General features: G+C 34.9%; 1 protein-coding gene across 1 annotated transcript in view; it reads right to left on the reverse strand.

Moving 5' to 3' along the window:
* Nucleotides 1-4,944: 4,944 nt before the first annotated feature.
* The window catches only part of LOC123546952 (uncharacterized), a 47,966-nt gene continuing 33,232 nt past the window's right edge, over nt 4,945-19,678 (reverse strand). The window contains exons 5-16 of the mRNA XM_053551241.1: nt 18,886-18,997; nt 18,085-18,137; nt 16,016-16,053; nt 15,739-15,828; nt 13,426-13,557; nt 12,794-12,856; nt 11,282-11,389; nt 9,030-9,283; nt 8,796-8,845; nt 7,940-7,997; nt 6,474-6,527; nt 4,945-6,109 (exon numbers count right to left, since the gene is read on the reverse strand). Coding sequence (XP_053407216.1) covers nt 5,957-6,109; nt 6,474-6,527; nt 7,940-7,997; nt 8,796-8,845; nt 9,030-9,283; nt 11,282-11,389; nt 12,794-12,856; nt 13,426-13,557; nt 15,739-15,828; nt 16,016-16,053; nt 18,085-18,137; nt 18,886-18,997 — 1,165 coding nt within the window. The 3' untranslated portion in view covers nt 4,945-5,956. The remainder of the gene's footprint in view (nt 6,110-6,473; nt 6,528-7,939; nt 7,998-8,795; nt 8,846-9,029; nt 9,284-11,281; nt 11,390-12,793; nt 12,857-13,425; nt 13,558-15,738; nt 15,829-16,015; nt 16,054-18,084; nt 18,138-18,885; nt 18,998-19,678) is intronic.

Consider the following 19,678-nt stretch of genomic DNA (forward strand, 5'->3'; position numbering starts at 1 on the left):
ATGTACTACATACCTTGCATAAAAATGTAGTCGACCGTCGCGAAACCACGCCCCGCCAGGTAAAATAAAATGCACTATACCATTTCAACAATACAATAAAGGTAGGTTACGCGCCCGAGAGGCAAATACAATTTAACATACCAGATCAGGGTATTGTAAATATGTTTCCTCGTTATAAAAAAGCCATATTTTAGATGAAACACTTTGTGTTAAGTACGCTGTTTAACACTTCGTTTAAGTATGTAAAGTCATAATAAAGATGAATAAAAAATGACATTAGGTAGCAGGGTACACTTCGAATTTTGGCCCCCGTCAGTATTATTTTTTAATAAATAAAACTTCGTGATTTTGGATGTCTGTAAATTCAAGTGAGACATAATGATTGTTAATTCTTTAGGAAATTTATACAGCCGATACATGTAAAATTCTGATGTCAGTTGTAAATCTAACTGCTGCTAGCTTTGTGTGAATCAATGAGACATCTTTTCGCGGAAAAATGCAAATCACGGAAGGGTTCTGTGCTTGTTGATTGATACTCAGAATCATTTTCGCTATTTTGTGGGAAAAAAACGAGCTGGATGGGCCCCCATTCCGTTCATATCCTGAAGTTCAGTAAGGACTATTAAATTGAGAAAAGCAATAAAATTGGGCATTGTTCTTGCAGCGGGATCATTGCAGGCTGTTCAAAAAGTGCAAAATTGATGATTTTGGCATGCTATTTTTAATGGACGGTGTAAAACTTTCGTTGTGATACATTTCTTTATTCTTGTATGAGAATCCTGATCTTGCCATTAACTAAAAGCACAAAACATGCACACAATTTATAAAATGGCCACCCTGATTCTGCTCATAAGGGAAGTGCAATTTTGCGACTCGCTACATGTAAGACTGTCCGTGCCCAAAATTTTCGAATCTAAGTGTACCCTGCTACCTTGCTATCAGTATTCTGCAATATTAAGTTAGACAGGTTATGTTGGCTTTTATCGTTTCAGTTTTTGTTCTTTAAAGTATTTATAGGACCGGGTCATGAATATTAACGAAATAAGTACGGACGCATGCATGATAAAGACTCGTTATATCCACATTTGGGATTCCTAAGTTTGCATTTATTTGAAAACTGCGGTCCTTCTTTCTTATTTCACAAATGGTGTGAGGTAATAGATTTGGGTGTTCTATCATTGCAAAATAGCAGAAACATGCGAAATATTTGTTTAATTTTCATGCAAAAACTACTAGACTAAGTACAGAACATTATATAAACGAAGATTTTCTTAGATATAGCCGATTTCAAAAAGGAAATATATGAGCCGCGCCATGAGAAAACCAACATAGTGGCTTTGCGACCAGAATGGATCCAGACCAGCCTGCGCATCCGCGCAGTCTGGCCAGGATCCATGCTGTTTGCTACCGGTTTCTCTAATTGCAGTAGACTTTAAAAGCGAACAGCATGGATCCAGACCAGACTGCGCGGATGCGCAGCCTGGTCTGGATCCATGCTGGTCGCAAACCCAATATGTTGGTTTTCTCATGGCACGGCTCAATTATCATTATTTAAATGTATTGTATCTGTTTTATCGTACCTTCTCCTTTAAAATCACAAGCGTAGCAGAATCTCGAGAAAGCGGATATGTAAAACATCAGCGGATCTGTAAGAAGAAATGGACACGAGCATTACAATATTTCTCTGGTAGGAGTACAGCTAAGATTTCTCACATCTTGCGACGTGGTTTGATGTGGGTGAAACATAAGACACAAAGTTAATATATGACATTAATACATAAACAAATACTGCACACAACACACTGTATAGCATACTGAATCTCTTTCTTAAATATATCCTGTTTACATAAGGAAGAAATTGTTTTTCACGAAATAACACGATAGAACAGCTAAGTTGGTTCTTGAACGAAGTCTGTTCTATGTATGACGGAACGAATATATATTTCCTAATGTAAAGTGATGCGGCTTGTCTTGTCCGTGATTCACAAATTTTAAGGTCAGAAATTGCCATTTTTACAAGGATACCAGAACCAGTTGTCTACAATACAGTAAATGTTACAATCTAAACATACCTTATACAATATTGTGAACCCCTCTACTATATTCGCTGATGTTTAGGCAGTTAAGAACAGGACATTGTCTCCATACAATGTGTTATGGCTTCGGTTGCGTAATTGTCACTTTTTTTCAAGCGAAAGTTATTTTTGCACAGTGTGTAGCACCGATAAACGCAAACCGTCTTCCCTGTGAAAAACCACTACAGTATTAACTGCCTTTTTGTTTGGTGGGAGACACTCAATTTTAGATATTTCCAGTGATTCGAACCCCGAACATGTTGATTGACAGCCAATTGTGTTACCACTAGACAACCTGTATTTTGAATGTTGTTTCAAACATATTCAACTTATGGCCAGACAGTGCAAAATGTTCAGCATTGCAGTCTAAAAAATTAAAACTGACCGCTTAAAAACTGCATTTCAGCAACCAACACAGTTTTATGAATTTAAGATACGCAAAACACGTACTTTAGTGAAACCATATCTTTTAACAGATATCAATTTACTCTAAATATGTCATTTGCAGATCATTACAGATGCGGCGTATTTTATTCCTTGCATAAAACATTTTCTTGATCAATAATTATGCTAGGCTAATTATGTGACTCATGGTATTCAAGCGTTGTCAATTCTCTGTTTCAATGTCTGCAGTCTCCGCCATCAGAATGTCGGCAATATGACATAGGTCCCATAATTCTTTTATCATTATATGTTATAAAATTTTTTCTCTTGGACGTATTTTAAAAACAATAACAATTTTTCTTAAAATTATTGAGCAGTTTACTCATATTAGTGGAAAATATTTCCCACCTAGCGTGTAACATGGTCGGCGGAAGTTACTGTACCTGGTTATCCCAATTCATGAGAAACAAGCATCAGACAGGAACTTGCGATGGTTCTCAGGTATAAAAAACTGACAGCCGGAAAGTCGTCATATGAACAGTGTGTCGGTCTGTGTTTAAACAAACCAAAAGAGCAAACAAACAATAATAAATAAGAACAGAACTCGTTTATATAATATGATATACTAGCCCTCTTCTATAAAAATACAAAACAAATCTAGTAACAAATATTATCAACAAATTAAAATATAACACTTTTTTAAACACCTGAAAATGTTAACAAAAGAAAATTGCATTATATGGCAAATTCAAAATATCTACATGTATCAAGACTTTTAAGTTTTTTAATTAAGAAATAATGTATAGCAAAAGAGTACTTTAACACTATTTATGCACAATGGGCGGTTATACGTCGGGCGTAATAATTTCACGAGGGCGCAGCCCGAGTGAAATTATTTGTACGACGTATTACCGCCCGAGTGTATAAATAGTGTTAAAACACAATTTTGCTATAAATTATTTCGATTCTAATATGCCCTTAATCTAAAACAGTAGACAAAATATAGACGCGCTCTTTCTTGGTCGCAACAAAAACTTTGACGTCACTGCACGTAAACGTGACGTCATTCTAACGTAAGAGTGTTTTAACAAAGACAAGCATAAATTATAAGGATATATGTTTGGTCTACAATAGCAATACCATCATCAATTATCAAAACTCATTGTATAGGTTTTCAATGAAAGTGTGCGGTGTCGAAGTATACGCATTGTAATTTTAACAAAATTAACACGTAAACGTCCATTAAACAAATATTTTAACTGTCAAATTCAGTCATGTACATCTACGTGTTCCTAGCCAATCTATTGATTAGTTAAACAATTTTATGATGATATACTACGGGTATGCAAGCAGGTACACGATTTGCAATTTAGGCGGCAATAAAGCTTAATAACGCTTAATATTTCATAGACAAATGAACTGACATGGCTCAACACAAGATACAAGATACAAATTTTATTTAAAGTCGGTGTTACATATATAAACAACGTTAGCTATGTATAGCTATTGACCGACATACATGTAGTAACTCACTACCGTGTTGTTATATCTGTGCATTATCTATTATCATTCTTTTATGAAAAAACAATTGCGTGTAAATAATGGATAGATTAAAAATTAGTAAATTAATCTTAGGTTTAGTATGGTATCGTTAAAAAAATCTATAAAAGGGATAGAAAGAACACAGCCATGTTTTACACTTAGTCTAATTAGCGTTAGTCTTCATTTTTAAGATCAAGTTCCCGGTATTTGAACAGAATATTGTAAAATACGGTACCAAAAGGCCTCGCTTTATTTGTAAGACATCTTTTCATTTAGATATAAATCTTTATAGCTTAAACGACATCATATTTACATAAAAATAATTCAAAAGGCGAAGACCACGAAAATAATATTCACCCACAAAGCGGATAAACGCACTGAAACACTTTGCAAGAGATAGGTCGGCAAAAGATATCATTATACAAATGTAAATATAAATGGAAATTTTAGCGAGGGCAGTGAAGAAGGACTAGACTTAGTTAAAATTTTAATATAAATTCTTTTCTAAACTCCGAACATTAATTGAGAGGAATTCAAAATTATTCAAACTTGACAGATTACTTTTCTGAATTATCTGAAGTAAGTAAGTAACCTCTTAGTTGCATTAGGGAATTTGCGTTAAATAACTACTTCTTTAGAGAACCAATAGATGGAATTTAAATTTCCGAAGCATCAATCGTAAAATGGAACTTGTTCAATTTGGGACTATGGCGAGTCCCGTAAGGACAAGAGTGACAACTGAAACTTATCTGCAGAATTTAAGACAGAAATTCATCTGCAGAATTTAAGACTAAAATTCATCTGCAGAATTCAAGACTGAAATTCAACTGCAGAGGTTAAGATTGAAATTCATATTTGGATGACAGCTTTCATTAATAGTAAGGGTTCGAATTTGTATAGATTGTGATTCTGACACCCCCCCCCCCCCCCACACCCTCCCCATCACAACATTGCACAAAAGAGAGTAGCTGAGGCGTCATTTAACTATTCGGTCATTTGCAGTACATAACCTTGTTTTCTTCCTGTTTAGGAAAATGAATCAAAATAGGACGAAACCTCCGCGTGGATAAGAATTCTACACATTTTAGAAATGATGTCCTTTATCTGTTTAGTCATTTTTATGGTATATTTGGTTGAAATCAACATATTTGTGATTCTACCCTTCCGGGTTATTAGATGGTCTTAGATCGCATATCCGTAAATACTATAAAAGTTTAATGAAAACTGCTAAAAAATGTTACTCTTACGTCAGCTGTGAAATATATAGATAAAAGTTCCACTATATCAAGGGCCATAACAACAATTATGCCAATTATCAAACTTGTCAGAGAAATAGTGCATGTGTGTAAATTCCATACAGACTTCTCAAGAAACATCGCCGTTAATGTAAAAAAACATACAAATTTCGATGGCCATTTCTCCGTTTAGTGTCAGTAGATCCAAAATAGGTTTATTTACAGAAAGGCAGTTAAGACAAGATAGGGTTTCAACTCTATTTAAAACAGCATCCTGTACAAATTCAAATAAAAAAAAAGAGTTTATATAAATAAAACTTATCTGTGATACCTGTACTTCTTATAATGAGACATGTGGTACAAAATGTCATCCTATACGCAATAAAATAAGAATTGAGATTCTAAAATATATACAATTATTTGTGATGCATAATGTATTCATACATGGGGTGAAATATGTTTTAACGAGAAAAACTTGTCAACGTAGAAGTTATTTCAACAACGAGGGCAAGATTTCATCTTCTAGCGCAAAATGTTCACCTATTTATATCATAATAAACATTTTGTCTTGAGGTTCAATTTGTCCTAGGCTTTGCCGGTTTCAGATTTCAAAGTTCTCTTGTCAAAAATCACCATTATTATATATTCTTTCTTTACTAATTTTCGGATTTTGCTCAGTCGAAAATGATAACATCATGTTTCGTACCATTTCACGGTACCTTACATAAAGTTCTTATATCCTCTCTCAAGTCTGACTTTGTACTCATCTTTAGGTAAACAATGGACGCTGTAATGCTTTAGAAAACTGCCCAAGGAAGCGAAAACGGAATCTGGGGAAATGCTGAAGTCTCTATATAGCGATACTTTTCCATTCTGAAAAGACACATAAAATATTTATCTAAACAAACATCTAACAAAACTACAAATCATTTATCTCAAAACGAGAATGTTTTCCTTTTGTAATATATTACATTAATGAAATATAAGTTCATATGACTCGGTGTGAGTGATAAATTTTGTAAAATTACTGTTCCGTATTACTAAAGTACAATTTTGAAAATTTAGCAAAAAGATAAAGTTACCACGAAGAAGTAAATGCTCTCCAAGTCTAACAAGCCCTTTCCTACGCTTTATTGATTTATCGTTTTAAAGTTGATGAATGACTTAAAACGTAAACAGACCACGTACAACGATAGTTTAAAAAATCGAACTTAGACATATTCAAATGCATACGTACCTGCTCAAACAGTTTGAAGCATTTGGCACCAATCGGGGTCATGACGTGCAGCTTCTATAATACAATATAATCAAAGCATTTATAAGCAATATCACTTTAGTTATCCACTTTAATTGGTCTATACATGTACTTTAAACAAAATAAGATTCATTTCCGTAATCAGTTGGTTGATCGACTCGTCTTCCTTGATCTAAATTTGCATTTATATTCTGTGATCCATACGTGCACTTTTCTTCCTTGTTTTAGATGTGCAATAGCTTTCTGTGTTCTAGATGTGCATGTGTCTTCCTTGTGCTAGATCTACCATTGTCTTCCTTGTTCGAGATGTGCACGTGTCTTCCTTGTTCTAGATGTGCATGTGTCTTCCTTGTTCTAGATGTACCACTGTCTTCCTTGTTCGAGATGTGCACGTGTCTTCCTTGTTCTAGATGTGCATGTGTCTTCCTTGTTCTAGATCTACCATTGTCTTCCTTGTTCGAGATGTGCATGTGTCTTCCTTGTTCTAGATCTATGCTTGTCTTCCTTGTTCGAGATGTGCACGTGTCTTTTCTGTTCTAGATGTGCACTTGTCACCCTTGTTCTAGAAATGCGCATGTTTTCCTTGTTCTAGATGTACACTTTCTCCTCTGTTCTAGATGTAAACTTTTTTCTTGTTCTAAAAGGCACTTGTCTTCCTTGATCAAAATGTGCTCTTGTGTACCTTTATTTTGGATGTGCTTTTGTTTTCAATAATCCATACGTGCAATTTTCTTTCTTGTTTTGGAATTTTACTTGCTTTCTTTTTTCTCAAAGTGCGTCTGCCTTCTCTATTCTAGACGTTTGTCTACATGTGCTTTTATCTTTATGAACTTGTTCCTTCTTTTAACTGTGCACATGTCTTCTCTGCTCTAGATATGCGCTTGTCTTCCTTGTTCTTGACGTGCGCTTGTCTTTCTTGTTCTAGATATTCACTTGATTTCCTTGGTTTAGACGTGCGTTTGTCTTCCTTGTTCTAGATGTTCACGTTGTTCCTTGTTCTAAATACGCACTGTCGTCCTATGTCTCTATGTGCACGTGTTATCCTTGTTTTAGATATGCACTTGTCTTCCTTGTTCTAGATGCTCACTTGTCTCCTCTTTTCTTGAAGAACGCTTGTCTTGACATTGTACGGTTGTCTTTCCTTTTCTGGTTGAGCACTTGTCTTTCTTGTTCGTTTGACTTGTTTATGTGAAGGAGTGAACCAGTTGTTTACCGGTAGGAGACATCTTTTTATGTATATGTATTTGTTAAAAGCTGTCTGTCTACTTGTCCAGGAATAGTTCAGTTATTGTAGAGGTAAATAGAATGACTATATATCTGTGGAGTGAAATTATGTCATCCTAGGAAAATATTGGTAAAAACTTTAATGATTACATTGGAGTTACGTAGTTAGTCAGTGTATATTAAGTTTTAATATTGCTACATATTATCGACAAAAGAAGACCTACCATTTTTTTATTTTTTCCCTGAATGAAAAAAGTACCTACAGACATGCCATTCATTATTCTGAAAAATATAAAGAAATTTATTGTTGAATCTAATCATCAACATTTTGCTAAACAGAACATACTTATGCTTGCGGTACATTTGCTTGTGAAGTTCAATACCGAAGTGTGCGAGAGATGGACGGACGGATCACTCGCGAATAAATATGCTCCGAAGTGACAATTAATGTTTTTGCATGCATAGAAATATGTATTATAGCGGGATTGCAGATTTACGTTTTGCAACATAAGTTTGCATAAAAGAACGGAAATGTGAATGAAGTTATCGATAAAAACAACATTAAAAGGAACTTTTTATGTAGTTCCAAATACATATCTCCGTACACCTAGCTTTAAAATGCAACTTGCAAACCCGTACGGTGTCACCTAGCTTTGAAATGAAACTTGCAAATTGTTTTCTAGTATCGTATACATTATTTTCGAAACATAACGGACAGATAATGTATGGGAATGAATAACTAGTGACTCTAGTTAACGAAAAATACACATTTCATCACCACAAGAGTTTAAATGTACTGATTAGAACTTTTCTGCTTAGCTGACGAGGGCTTTTTTGAAATATACCTACTGCAATACATTTTGATTAAGTAATGATATAATTCAGATGTGTTTTATACCTATTTAATATCAGTTTCCTTTTTTAAAAGAACGTGTGCTGCTGTAACATAGAATTATAGGACGACTTAGGCCTTAGAAATATGGCAATTATGTAAATGCTATCTACTTTACCACAAAGATGAGATAACAATTTGTCGAAACGACTTTTCAATTAATCATAACTGACTTGTGAAGATCTTACTCATTAGGATCTTGCCCATCTTCGCAAAAATAATCCCGTGGTTTAAAATCCTGTAAAAGAAAGGGTAATACATAATAATAAAAATGAGTTAGCTAACTTACCAAAACGAGTTCAAACAGTTATATAGTACTAATAAGTTCAACGAAACGTGCTATAACAGTTTAATCCTTCTATTCGTATTTGTTTTAAGAAATAAACATTTATCAACAAAAGGTAATAAAAACTGGAGATTACCTCACTGAAACACACAGGCTTTTCAAATGAGCTATCACTGCCACTACTGCTAGAGCTATTCCTCTGGTTATAAACTGTTCTGTTCTGATAGCCTTCTGCATTCGTATTTCGATCACTGCTGATATGACTTGAACCAGCTGTTACATGTAAACTGGACATTGTTTCTTGGGAAAGTGACGGTTCAAATGCAGTTTCTACTGAAACAAATGACTCAGATCTTCCTAGGCTTGCCGGCATAGACAAATCTACCACACCTAAAAAGTCATGAAATGAAAAATAATCGAATGGCAACAAGTGCATATGTTATATTTCTACAAACTGAATTACTTTACATGCGACTTTGATATGTAAAATCTACGGATTGTACTTTAAACTTTTAACTATTTTTGCGAAAGCGTATTATGAAAATATAGTCTGCGTTCAATTAACATTCGATCGTAAAGACTTTCTACGTTTTTTTATCTTTCAAAAGATAAATTTTTGCAAAGGTGTGTGCTATTTACTACTTCTTTTGCGAATATATTTTCCGTTTAAGTAGATGTAAGAGGTTGCTGATTTGTGCCATTTCGTTTTACAAAAAAAAAAATAAGACATGAAATATTATCATATTTGTTGCTTTCATGTTCGTCGTGTTATTCTTAATATCAAACAGTGTATTATAATAATGCACTTATTTCAAAATTCATCTTGATGATTGGTATGTAAAATCACTCCTTATATATCAAAGTTCCATTACAGTGCAATTTCGTGGTAGCATAACTAAGGATAATACTTGCATACCAAGTTTGTATTCAGGGTAGTAACGGCCGTCATGTAATTAATGATTATGGTTGTGTAAGTTGTTTATCTAAAACAAGAAATTGACGGTATGAATATATATTATTATGGACACAAATGATATCAATACCATCCGTTATGTACATAATATTAAGTTTGGGTATCAGTGAAGTGTGTGTTAACCCAAGTTCTGGCTCTAAAAATGTAGTTTTCTGTGAAACATATATGTACACAGCGTTGATTTAATTTCTTTAAACAACATCAGTCTGACTTGCCACATGTGGCTTTTTACTTTTGGATATTTTTTTTTTTTTTTGGTGTGGGGGTGGGGAGGGGGGTAACAAAATGATACCAGTAGAGTTCGGCTGAGGTTTGTGTAGGAAGGCCTGTAAGATATTGCACATTGGATAACTTCTCGTAAACAGACTCTTCATTTCACTTAAAATCTATACAGGTTAGTGCAATATTTGTTTCACTGTGTAGACAAACGTAATGTCATGACACAAAAAACAATTATCGTGCATGTAGCAAAAAGTAAAATTTAGCTTAAATATACTGAAACTATTTTAATTACGAAATCGACCTGCCAACAATTTCACATGAACATTGCCTTCGGTGCCTTGTACTGTTATGACTCAAATCCTATGACAAACGTTACTACAAAGTATTGTCTGTTCATATCTCTTGAAGTTTCGACATGCTTACAAGAATGGTTTAAACATATTTTATCTAATTGCCTACAAGATTGCTTACCAGACCCACCTTGCAAACATATGGTCGTTCTATACGGTAAAATACTTGCTTTTAATGAAAATGTACTGTTCAGATTTGAGCTTTTTTATTAAATAACCTCTTTATTTCAAACCATAATCAGAATATCTAATATTTGTAGACTGAAATACGTTTTAACGTGTTTATTCCCAGCACCGAATATTTCGGAAAAAAAAAGTGTTCATAAAATTTTGATTCAAAAGTAAAATGATCATATAGGAAAGGTTCTATCTATGAAACTGAGCACTCATACTTCAAAAGTAAGAAAGTTATCGCTGATATTTTTCGTACTTTACTACCGTCTGCAAACAAAACGTTCAATACAATGGCAGCATTTCCGAACGACTATATTGGGAGAAATTGTAAGCTGTCCCATGGAATACGGAAAATATGGATCTTCGTGTCTCAAGTACTTCGGACTTGGTTCTTTTTGATAAAATCACGCTATTCGATTGTACAAAATAGATAGCGATCATAGCGGTTAACAACTTTACATTCGTTTTTTGATTTTGCAGTTGTGTCATTAAAATAACATACCGTGATTTCTTAAGGCGTGTCTTACAAATAAAACGCTAAACTGAAAATAGAAACACTCAAAATAGTTTTTAACGTAAGTCCAAATTATTCCTGGCCAATTATATTCCTGCATAAAATATTTTTTCATGAACACATGAAAATACAAATACTGCTCTAAATGGATTTACCTGTATCACCAGTTAAACTGTTCGGGTTGACAACAACACCTTTCCGTTTATTTATCGCTTCTTGCATAGAGGATTTGTCCGCAGGAGCACGCAACGCCACCTGCGACTCTGAATATTAAAAACATGAGTCTAACACTGTATTGTCGCAATTTTATCAACAAATCATATGGCTGGCTGTGATCAATTCGTCTAATAAATTAATTATCCAGACACGAAAACTCTACACACGGTGCTAAGTAAGCTCTAGTACTACAACGTACGTGTATCAATGACACAGTTACCTAAGCCATATATAATTTAACTAAAATGATGAAATTTGGAATAGTTTACCAAATTTGAAACAGAGTGTTATCCATTTTTTTCCGTAACAAGATTTTGCCTTGATTTTGGGGCCTCCATGGCTAAGGTCGCTAACTTCAAATCACTTGCTCTTCATCGATGTGGGATCACGGCCGAGTGGTTAAGGTCGCTGACTTCAAATCACTTGCCCCTCACCGATGTGGGTTCGAGCCTTACTCGGGGCGTTGAATTCTTCATGTGAGGAAGCCATCCACCTGGCTTGTGGAAGGTCTGTGGTTCTACTCAGGTGCCCGCTTGTGACGAAATAATGCACGGAGAGCACCTGGGGTCTTCCTCCACCATCAAAGCTGGAAAGTTGCTATATGACCTATAATTGTGTCGGTGCGACGTTAAACCCAACAAAAAAAATTACCAGGGACTTCAACTTCTCTGGGATTCATCCAGCTTGTTTATAGATGGTGTTTGGTTCTACCCAGGTGAACGCCCGTAATGTAATAAAGCACGGAGGGGCACCTGGGGTCTTTCTCCACCATCAAAGCTGATAAGTCGCTATATGACTTATAACTGCGTCAGTGCGACTTAAAATGACGTAAAACCCAACAAAAGCAAACACATTTTCTTTCATTTTTGTTTAAGGTAGTTCTACATGTTCAGATTATAACAGTTCTATTATGGAGAATTAGAGCAAACCACGATTTTTCAAAATACAAACTTTGAAGATATACTAAGAACATCCAGCTTATACTAAAGATAGTACAGAAAAATCTGCGAAGTAGATTCTATTGAAACTTTTTCATAATTGTAAATTGTTTTTCCTTTGGTCGTATAAAATTTGTAGATTCGTTTGCATATTTTGAGATATTTGTCCATGATTAAAACTAAAATTTCAAATCAAAAGTTTTCCTTTTATACTGTTGAGTCCGTGTAAACCCACAAATTGACAATGATCAACAACTACAAGAGCACAAACAAAAAGTAGTGAAATAAAAAGACAACATAAATTTCGCTAACGGCAACTTTAACTTATGTACAGTTGTATTGAAAATAATTTAATAGCTCTGATAACAATTCGATTTAATGCTAATCGGCAATAACCATTCAACAGTACATAATTATATGACTGCTAAAGCAAAGTTGCGAAAATGGTTTAAAATCATATAATCTAAACTACTAACTACAACCACTTAGTATAACTGAACCTTTTTTACACACCATTAGTTGCTTCCACCGAAAAAGGAAATTTGGCCGAGGTTTCTTCAAAATTACAAGTGTTATCTGGAATACATATATAAGCATCATTAAGGTACAATTCTCAAATGTGTACTTAGATGACAGTGCTATTGTGAAATTATTAAATAATTCTCTGTTATATGAAACTATTATAAAAAGTATAATTGCCCAAATCGGCAATAAGGTAATTCATGCATTTCATAAATGTGCTATCAGGGACTGTGCTGTCAACCGAGGAAATTATGGCGTCTTTAATCTTAACTTCTTAAGTTAATTTCACCAGATTAAAACAATTGAAATTCTACTGAAATGTTTGTATTGCTGATTCACATGATAGTAACCAGATAGTTTACCAGGACTATCTACTTTAATGGCCTTGGCCAACGTGTTATACAACTGTTTATCGGAAACCGTTACTTTTCCTTAAATCATTGTGTCATTGTTCTTTAATCTGCTGAACCCTCAAAGTACAAGAGTAAAATACTAAGCATTTGGAAGTATTCGGTAACGTTTGATGGCAATAGCCTCAAACATTGTGAAAGGTTGCGTATTTAAAAGGGTAAACAACTTATCGCCACATTTTTACTTATCCCGACAACTTGTCGTCACATTACCTATCCCGACATTTTCGTAGTTATTGTATAAATTCCTTTGTTGTCTGTTTTTGCTTTGTTTAACAGAACCTGCAATCCCACCGTCTGTACTGTGTTTTGTTTCCTGGTGATGAGCACGATTTTCACACGCTTCTGAAACATAAACATATATAGACTGTGTCAAAAGAAAGCGACAAAACTATTAGTGCACAATAAAGTTATCTTTAAGTTGATGGTTCTCTTACTAGTTTTGTGCGATTTAACGTGCATGTGTCATCCGTACGCATATATACATGTTCAGCAGGAACGGATAGTTATATCTTTAAATTTGCCAATTCGGAACAATAGGAATGCCAAACAACAAAACCAGACTGGAATAACATAATTATTTAATAACATTATGAAATTAATTAAATATAATTCTAACATGGCTCGATTTGATTTCCAGTAAAACAAAGTAGGAAATCAAGCGCTGTATATTCCGCGATAAACAACGGTTGACGCGCGGACGGGTAAGAGAGCATTATGACGTCAATTATGACGTCAAAATGCCGCATGACGTCCGATACATTGCTGCTTGGGTAAATGAAGTCCAGCATAATATTTATTAAAATATGTCATTGAGCATGTCAGAATGAAAACAACCAAGGCCTTCTTGTGATTTATCGTCTAATTTACCACGGTTCATGGTTCAGATGCTTCAATAGTCCTACGCATCTGAACTCTGAACCGTGGTAAACTAGACGATAAACCACTCGAAGGGCTTGATTATTTGTTAATTCTTACACGACCCGATTCATTTTCCTATTAAACAAAGAAGGCTGAAAACTGTTTGTTATTATACAACAATTCATTTTTCGGACGTCATAATTATTACGTCATAGCGTTAAACGGCATGGCGGCGCGCTGGAAAAGAAACCAACGGAAAATAGGCAAATATTTAATGAATGTCGTCAATGATGTACTTTAAATTCCTTGGTGACGTGTTAGAATCGAAATAATATAGATCAGATGCGTATTATATCAATCGGGATGCGCCCCCGTGATATAATTCCTTCGCATCTGAACTCCAAACAATGATTTTATTCAGCGACAAATCAGTAAATGAGATATATATTATTTCTTAAGTATAAAACGGAAAAGGTATGATATATTTTTAGAGAATACGAAGCGCCGTCGATATATATGTAGTTAAGTTCAATTTACAATCTGTTTGAAAAAAATATGTATTTAACAGAAAAGGTCATACATGGTTTGATAGAATCCCTTGATGTACGCACTGTAAGGAAAAAAATCACAACAAACAATAGTAATTTAAAGACACTTCTGCGAGAAGGTATTTCTAAACCCGTTTTTTATGCGGATGTGGTTTACAAACTTCGTAAGATCTTGGGTCATGGTAATTTTCCAAATGTATTTGAAAAGATTATCAAACGTTTTATTAAAAGAGGTTACGACCCAACTGTTTTGAGACATACCGCATGTTTAGTGTTCAACCCTTTTACAGTTGGACACTACGCTTCCCTCTTTGATTGCGTCTGACGGAAGAGGGGGAGGACTCTATGATGAGCAGTTTTTAAATCCTACCAGGACTGAACTGTTTTGATATTTGTCTTCTGGCCTGTTTCGTCGGGCCCTTAAGGATGTTTCTCTTGTTGCTCTGTCTTCTGAAAAGGCATTGAGTACATACGTTTTTGGTTCTTAAGGTTTGCTTTTTATATATTTATACACGAGCATTTTTGTGTTTTACATGCCATGCCTTTTTGTTTCCATTACGTTTGTTAGAGATTCACCTGGAGGGGATTACTTTTATTTACACTGTCCCATGTCTTTGGAACATGGTGGGGGTAAGAGTGAGGTTGGGTGCGCACCATAAACCGGTTTAAGCTCCCCAGCGGTGTTTTTGCCACTGACCGTTCCAAGGCGGTGCCCCACTGTGTTCCCTTGTTTGTTCGTTTTGTCCTTGTGTGTTGACTTTGTGTGCGCGCGTGTGTGTATGCTTATTGTTCGTCTTGTCCTTATGTGTTGGCTTTGAGTGTGTGTGTGTGTGTGTGTTTTTCGTTTTGTCCTGATGTGTAAGCTTTGAGTGTGTGTGTGTGTGTGTGTGTGTGTGTGTGGTGCACGCGTTTGCGTGCTGGGGGGTTCGTTTTGAGGAGGCTGCGCTTTTGGTGCGTGGCATTCCCTGTTTGATATTTTTCTTTGTTTTTTTTAGTCTACGCATATGAAGCTTTTTGATAGAAGCAGAGCATGCATTAGAGTTTGTGCACAACAATCTCCGATTTGAGATGAGATGGTAAAAGGCTGGTTAAAAACAATATGTGTACATTGTATTACCTGGTATGTTGTCAATATCTGCATCTTCTATTGTGTCATATTTATTATGACTTTCTCTTTTAGAGTATTTAGAATCCCTTGATGTACGCACTGTAAGGAAAAAAATCACAACAAACACTAGTTTAAGCCATAATATTTCAATTCTTTACAATAAGTTTTATTTTTATACATGTGATATACAAAGCAAAATAAAATTTGAACATTTTTTCAACGTTATTGTAGTATTTAAAGGAAACTGAAATGCATTACATAAGTTTTGTTTTATAAATTAACTTACAGCTCGCCACAGAGCCTCCACTTGCAAAACCACTGTCTCTGTTTTAAAGATACAATCAAACATAGATTAGTTTTTTTTGTAATTCACATAAATCGTGGCATTTTATACAAAATTGATATAGCATCCTTTTCATGATAAGAGTAGGAAAATTATCGTACAGAGCAAACTGACCAGAGAGACAGAGCGAGGGACAGCCTGAAGATTACCGAGAGAGAAAGTTTTAGATAATGACATGCACTTCCCCTGAAACTTAAAACGTAAGGCATGTTTCAACGATAAATTGTAACAACATCTCAACACGTTACGTTATCGCTTAAATATCGATGCCTGATATTATTTCATCAACATCTTCTTCTTCAGAAGTCGCCGAAAAAGTGGTCCGGCCATGGGACCACGAGTGCCGAAAGCAGGGGATGGGTGAGAGCACGACGGGGGGGGGGGGGATATTCACCCTCTTTTAGGGGAGTTGGGGGTGGGGGTCTCCCCTGAGAAAATTTGAAGATTTCGGTTGCCAGTTAGTGCGTTTTTCTTGCATCTTGAAAGCATATTCGGTTAAGACTTTCAGTCAATTTCATAATATTTTTCAATGATAACTATCCAACAGTTGTCCAATTTTAGCAGATTTCTATAAATGTTGATGTATTTCAGTTTCTGTGTGTCAGCCAAGAAATCGAAAACAACTACTTCGACCCCTCTATGAGTCTCATCACGCGATGGCATCAAATTTAATGCAACGGTTCAGTCTGATACAGATATTCCCACTATATTTTTTTCATTTCATTTCATTTTTTGTTTCTTTTCAGCCCAAATAAGCAGAAGAAATTAACTTTCGTTTAATTTTGTTTTATTACGCCGCGAAAAAACACTATTGTTTTCATTTTTTAACATACAATAATTAAAGATTATAAATAAAGAGATAGTCTTTAAATCATACCGGATTAAAGATCCATCAAATAATCGTTTAATTAAGATTAATCCCATACGTGTGATACGAAGTGTGCAGAAGTGTGCGGGCAATCATGACAGATACCACTCGTTGTGGATAATTACCAAGGCAATATTTAGGCACTTTGATGAAATTTAATGCGAAAAAACTTGTACGGCCGATTATGGCCGATAATATCCTCGGCCATAAAAGTGGCGGGACCGTCCGTGACGGCCTTGTAATCGCCTCACTCTAAACGTGTATACTCGCGATTTGTTTAAAATACTTTACATGCGCAGCCACAAGGGTCAACTATTTAAACTGATATAACAAAGACTGGCATTCATGGTGAGTCCTGAACAAACAACCACAGAAGCGTACTTGAACGACTTTAAAAGGACTATAAAGTGATTGTAATGACGAAAAGAACAAAAATAATCTGATTTTGTTCGTAGCGTTAATGAAAGGCTGGTGCACCATGCTAAATGCCAAATAAAGTTAAATGTAAGATACTTATTGCTGACCACAAAGTGATATATGGTATACATTTAGCATTAAATGCCAAACGCTCGATGTAAAAAGAATGCTAATTTCCGAATGATAAATTCTAATTATCAAGCATATAAAATCTTAATATTCTGTATCTTTTAAACTATTTATTTATTTATTTTGTTGGGTTTAATGTCGCACCGACACAATTATTGGTCATATGGCGACTTTCCAGCTTTTGGTGGTGGAGGAAGACTTCTGGTGCCCTCCGTGCATTATTTCATTACGAGCGGACACCTGGGTAGAACCACCGACCTTCCGTAAGCCAGCTGGATGGCTTCCTGACATGAAGAATTCAACGCCCCGAGTGAGACTCGAACCCTCATCGATGTGGGGCAAGTGGGTTAAAGTAAGCGACCTTAAACTAATGCCTGCAATTCTATAATGGTCCAATGTTTCATTTTTATTTACAGTAAATAGGTAATGTTACTATGAATTCATATATTTTCGCTTCAAATGATACCAACCTCACTGCTCAATGATATCAAAATATTAGCTGAAATGCAGAGGAAATACAAAAAGAAATGTTTTACTCCACCGAAAAAGAAAAAAGATTAAGTGTGCATCATAATTTAAGTAAAAACAAAGAACTTACGCAGAATATGAATGAGCTTCCTCGATAGCTTCATTTATGTGATTCATCCATATCTTGATTTAAAATTAAAGATGTACATTTTATACGACATATAAATAATATCAATGTTGACGACAAGTTTAAAGAAGCGCGAATATTCAAAGAAAATGGTGTTTGGAGATAATTTTAAACTTTACATGTACATACTGTGTTAGAAGTGAATAACGTGCATAACAAACGAACAACATTTAACTGTAATTTTAGCTTTTTTCAAAAGTGTTGTAATAGAATAGAAAACGTGTGTTAACATAGAGATTCTCGCGCACATGTGCTGTTAAAACACGTTTAACATAAGCGCGTTCCGCGGCAAAGCGTAAACATGTAACGGTCCAAAAACGGATAATTCAAATGGAAATGACGTCAACGTGAAAAAAAAAAACAATTCAGACATTCCCGCGCATTTCATTTTTTTTTTTCGTATTATTTTATTAGTTTGAATGTGTTTCATGCTAGATTAGTGTTAGCGCATGTTCATTTCGTGTTATAACATCTTCGGAATCATTCGGGATACGTTAGTACCCTCGCTCTACCAGGCTCTGGCACCAACCAATCCCTCGATATTCTGCAGATGTTAAAACACGAAGAAAACATGCGTTATCCCTGCATTCTTTTGACTAAATCAGCTAGAATGTGGAGAGGCAACCACAGTCATGACATAATCGACCTCATATAAAACATGCTTAGTGTTAAATTGCCCATAACTAGTACCTACAATTTATTCCAAGACCTTGTCTTATCGTATGAAACGATATGAATACAAACCTCCCTATTTTCATTTGTGTCGCATCCCAGAATTAGATTCGGTATTGTTGGATCCAAAAATACAATTCTGAATGCAATAACATCGTCGCTTTCGATATCATATATTCTGACACTGAAAGTAAGCATATTTCCAAACTAGTGAGACACAGATCTTTCTTCCATGCTAAAAAAGTAATAATACAGGATGTAAATGAATTAACGTTCATTTAATCAACAAAATGTAACATAAATAGCTATAGCACTGTACAATATTGGATTTCGAACTCTGATGTCCTTTTTGTCGATAAAGTAATTTTATGTTTTGTTTGCACTTCACAAAAAGGATTACTAAGAAACATCTTTGAATTACACTACAATACTTCCGTATGAATGATCAACCTACATAACACCCAACGTACATGTACGTCTGAAACAAAACTTGTCCTAGCATTTTTTCTGGAACTAAATGGCATATGGTAAGTATATGTATCAGAGAATCCTACAAATGTAAGCCGTCGCCGCAACGATGAGGGACTTCCAAAACTTACATAGGAATCAAACTACAGGTCTGTCGACATGTCTACAAGCGTACATGTTTGTTTTTGTCCATATTTTCCTATATAATCAAATAGCAATTTTAGTGTTTTGAATCATACTAATTTGTAAACATAAACCCAAAAGAAAACTGTTCCATTATCAAAGGTAGCAAAAACATATCTGACTTTGAAACGTAACTAGAATATATGCATTTTAAAGGGACTGACCTAAAGATTGTACGTCAGAAAAAAAAGATATTAGGAAATTGTTGCTTTAT

This window comes from Mercenaria mercenaria, chromosome 9 (assembly GCF_021730395.1).
Source record: "Mercenaria mercenaria strain notata chromosome 9, MADL_Memer_1, whole genome shotgun sequence".
NCBI lineage: Eukaryota > Metazoa > Mollusca > Bivalvia > Venerida > Veneridae > Mercenaria > Mercenaria mercenaria.